We start from the raw sequence: 2500 nt of genomic DNA, 5'->3' as shown, positions 1-2500 counted from the left end.
TGTATTCAATCTTTCCTTCCCAGAACATCTGGAATTTCACTTACAGGCTCCCTTTCTCGAGTGAACCCTCACTGTATTACTAAAATATAGTTGGAGCTGAAGTAATTGTAATAAAAGTATATGATTTTATGAATAAACATTATTTTAAATACATATATGATCATTTCAACGGATTTTCAAAATCAAAGGTAACACAAGTGAAATTACTTACACCACATGTCACAGAACACGGAGCCCAAGTTGTCTTCCAATAGTACTTTCCTGCTTTTGTGCCTGATTTGAGGTCACACGTGGCGTTAATACCGCCACAAACGCCACATATGTCCACAACAGTATCAGATCCGAATACTTTATCACACCCGACAGGCTGCAAAAATATAAGATTCATTTGAATACAAATTCAATTTATCAAGTACTTGTTATGATTTGCACGTAAATTTAGTTTCAGTTTTGGCCATGAACCACACACGTCGCTAAAACATTGGCAGTGATTAAATATATGTACACACACACACACACACAAACACACACACACGCACGCACACATCAATGTATGTATGTATGTATATCAGTTACAATGCTGTCATTTTCTTGATGCATAAAATAAAGATACAAAATGTATAATTTATGTCATAAGTACGATTTGCTCTTAGTCAACACTCGTTCGAATCCAACCAAATCGCTTAATCAAAATTAATAAGAAAACTCTTTGCTTTTTATTAATATTATATATCAAGCAACTAATACGAAAAGAAAGGAGAAACCAACCTGATAAATGTGAAAGAACACTATTGCTGTTTCGATAATCAACAAACATTTTCTTAATTAACAACGGTATTTTGGATTAAAATGTTATCACATTTTTTCTAAAGAAGTTTGTGATGACTTCATTTAGAACTGTATCACTTTGAAGTGATGTCAAGCAGAATTATAATCTTAAATGTTATTATTTCTATTCTCTAACTTTTTGTAGCTTCTTTAGTGTCGGTTGGAAGAAAAATTACAGTTAAAAATTGTTACTAATAAAATTAACGAAATTTATAAATTATGCGCACCGTTTTTCTTAACCTAAAAAGTATCTTATTTCTCTACTACATTACGAGTAACTGCTCATTCCATATATATATATATATAATAATAATAATAATAATAATAATAATATATAAACATATGCATATACCCATACATATATGTACATATCTACAGCTATATGTATACATACATGCATATATGGGTACAGGACGTCACAAAAAAAAAAAAAACGTTAAACACAACGTCTAAAGTATATTATGCTTTTTAACACTATAAGTCCTTACAGGGATTTCCCAGAACTAAAAACCGTAGCTTGTAGCGTTTAAAGAACATATTTACATTAAATAAGCAGTATTGATAACGTTCTTATTACAAAGCTGCCTCCATTGCATCATTCGAATTTATTCTACTTATGCGGAGCGATTGCAATTCAGCAGATAATTTATACATTATCTGTATATATTACAGACTAGAGATTTCGATTTTATTTCGGAGATGACACGAGAGCGCAGCATTGATAAGCGGCAACTACGGCGAAATACGGTATCTACCTCTCTCGTGATTAATTCCTGAACGATTTCGTTAAAGTATATTAATTTTTTTAACGCTTTACGTTATTAAAGGGATTTTTTTCTGGAGGAAAAACCGCACCTTCTAGCTTTTAAACAACACATACGCGTTAAGTATATGGTATTGATGATAATTACATTGCAGAGCAGATGGTATTCCACAATTCGAATTTATTTATCTATTTATTCTCAAAATACAGAATCAGTATTACGGAATGAAACATTTGAAAGAGTAGTAAAATAAAAGGACGCAGAGACGAGGATGATCAGGAACTTAAGTATGCAGCTAGGCACAATAAAATGTTTATTGTAAAGAATGACATTTAGTAAATACTTACAGAACATTTTCCACCAAGGCAGTATGATCCATTTCCACATTCAATCCCATCCAAGTCAACAGACTGCAACTTTACGACATGTCCACCTGAATTAGCTTTGCATACCAGTGTGCAGATGTTATTTGGTTCCACCATTGAGGTCCATGACAAATATTTTCCTTTCTGTGCAACGTGATTATAACGTTGACAGAGTGACTTTCGTACATCGCTAGCACCACCGGGACATTCCTGTTGAATATAAAAAAAAGAAGATAAAATGCAATGGACAAGGAATGTTTGAGTGTATCTTCCAAATTATATGTACCGTATGTGTTAATAATTTTTTAATACTCTTTACTCTTTTACTTGTTTCAGTGGTTTGAATGTTGCCAGGCTGGAGCATCGCCTTTAGTCGAGCAAATCGACTCCAGGACTTATTCTTTGTAAGCCTAGTACTTATTCAATCGATTTCTTTTGCTGAACCGCTAAGTTACGGGGACGTAAACACACCACCATCGGTTGTTAAGCGATGCTGGGTGGGTGGGACAAACACAGACACACAAGCACATACACACACTTACA

At 33.4% G+C, this 2500-nt stretch overlaps 1 protein-coding gene across 2 annotated transcripts in view; it reads right to left on the bottom strand.

Moving 5' to 3' along the window:
* Positions 1-2500, bottom strand: part of LOC106879676 (protein madd-4) — a 250318-nt gene that overhangs the window by 66959 nt on the left and 180859 nt on the right. For both annotated transcript variants that reach the window (XM_014929350.2, XM_014929351.2), the window contains exons 3-4: positions 1940-2167; positions 212-367 (exon numbers count right to left, since the gene is read on the bottom strand). In XM_014929350.2, the coding sequence (XP_014784836.1) occupies positions 212-367; positions 1940-2167 (384 nt within the window). The remainder of the gene's footprint in view (positions 1-211; positions 368-1939; positions 2168-2500) is intronic.

The sequence above is a fragment of the Octopus bimaculoides genome, chromosome 2 (assembly GCF_001194135.2).
Source record: "Octopus bimaculoides isolate UCB-OBI-ISO-001 chromosome 2, ASM119413v2, whole genome shotgun sequence".
NCBI classification, from domain to species: domain Eukaryota; kingdom Metazoa; phylum Mollusca; class Cephalopoda; order Octopoda; family Octopodidae; genus Octopus; species Octopus bimaculoides.
This window is presented reverse-complemented; position numbering and strand designations above follow the sequence as displayed.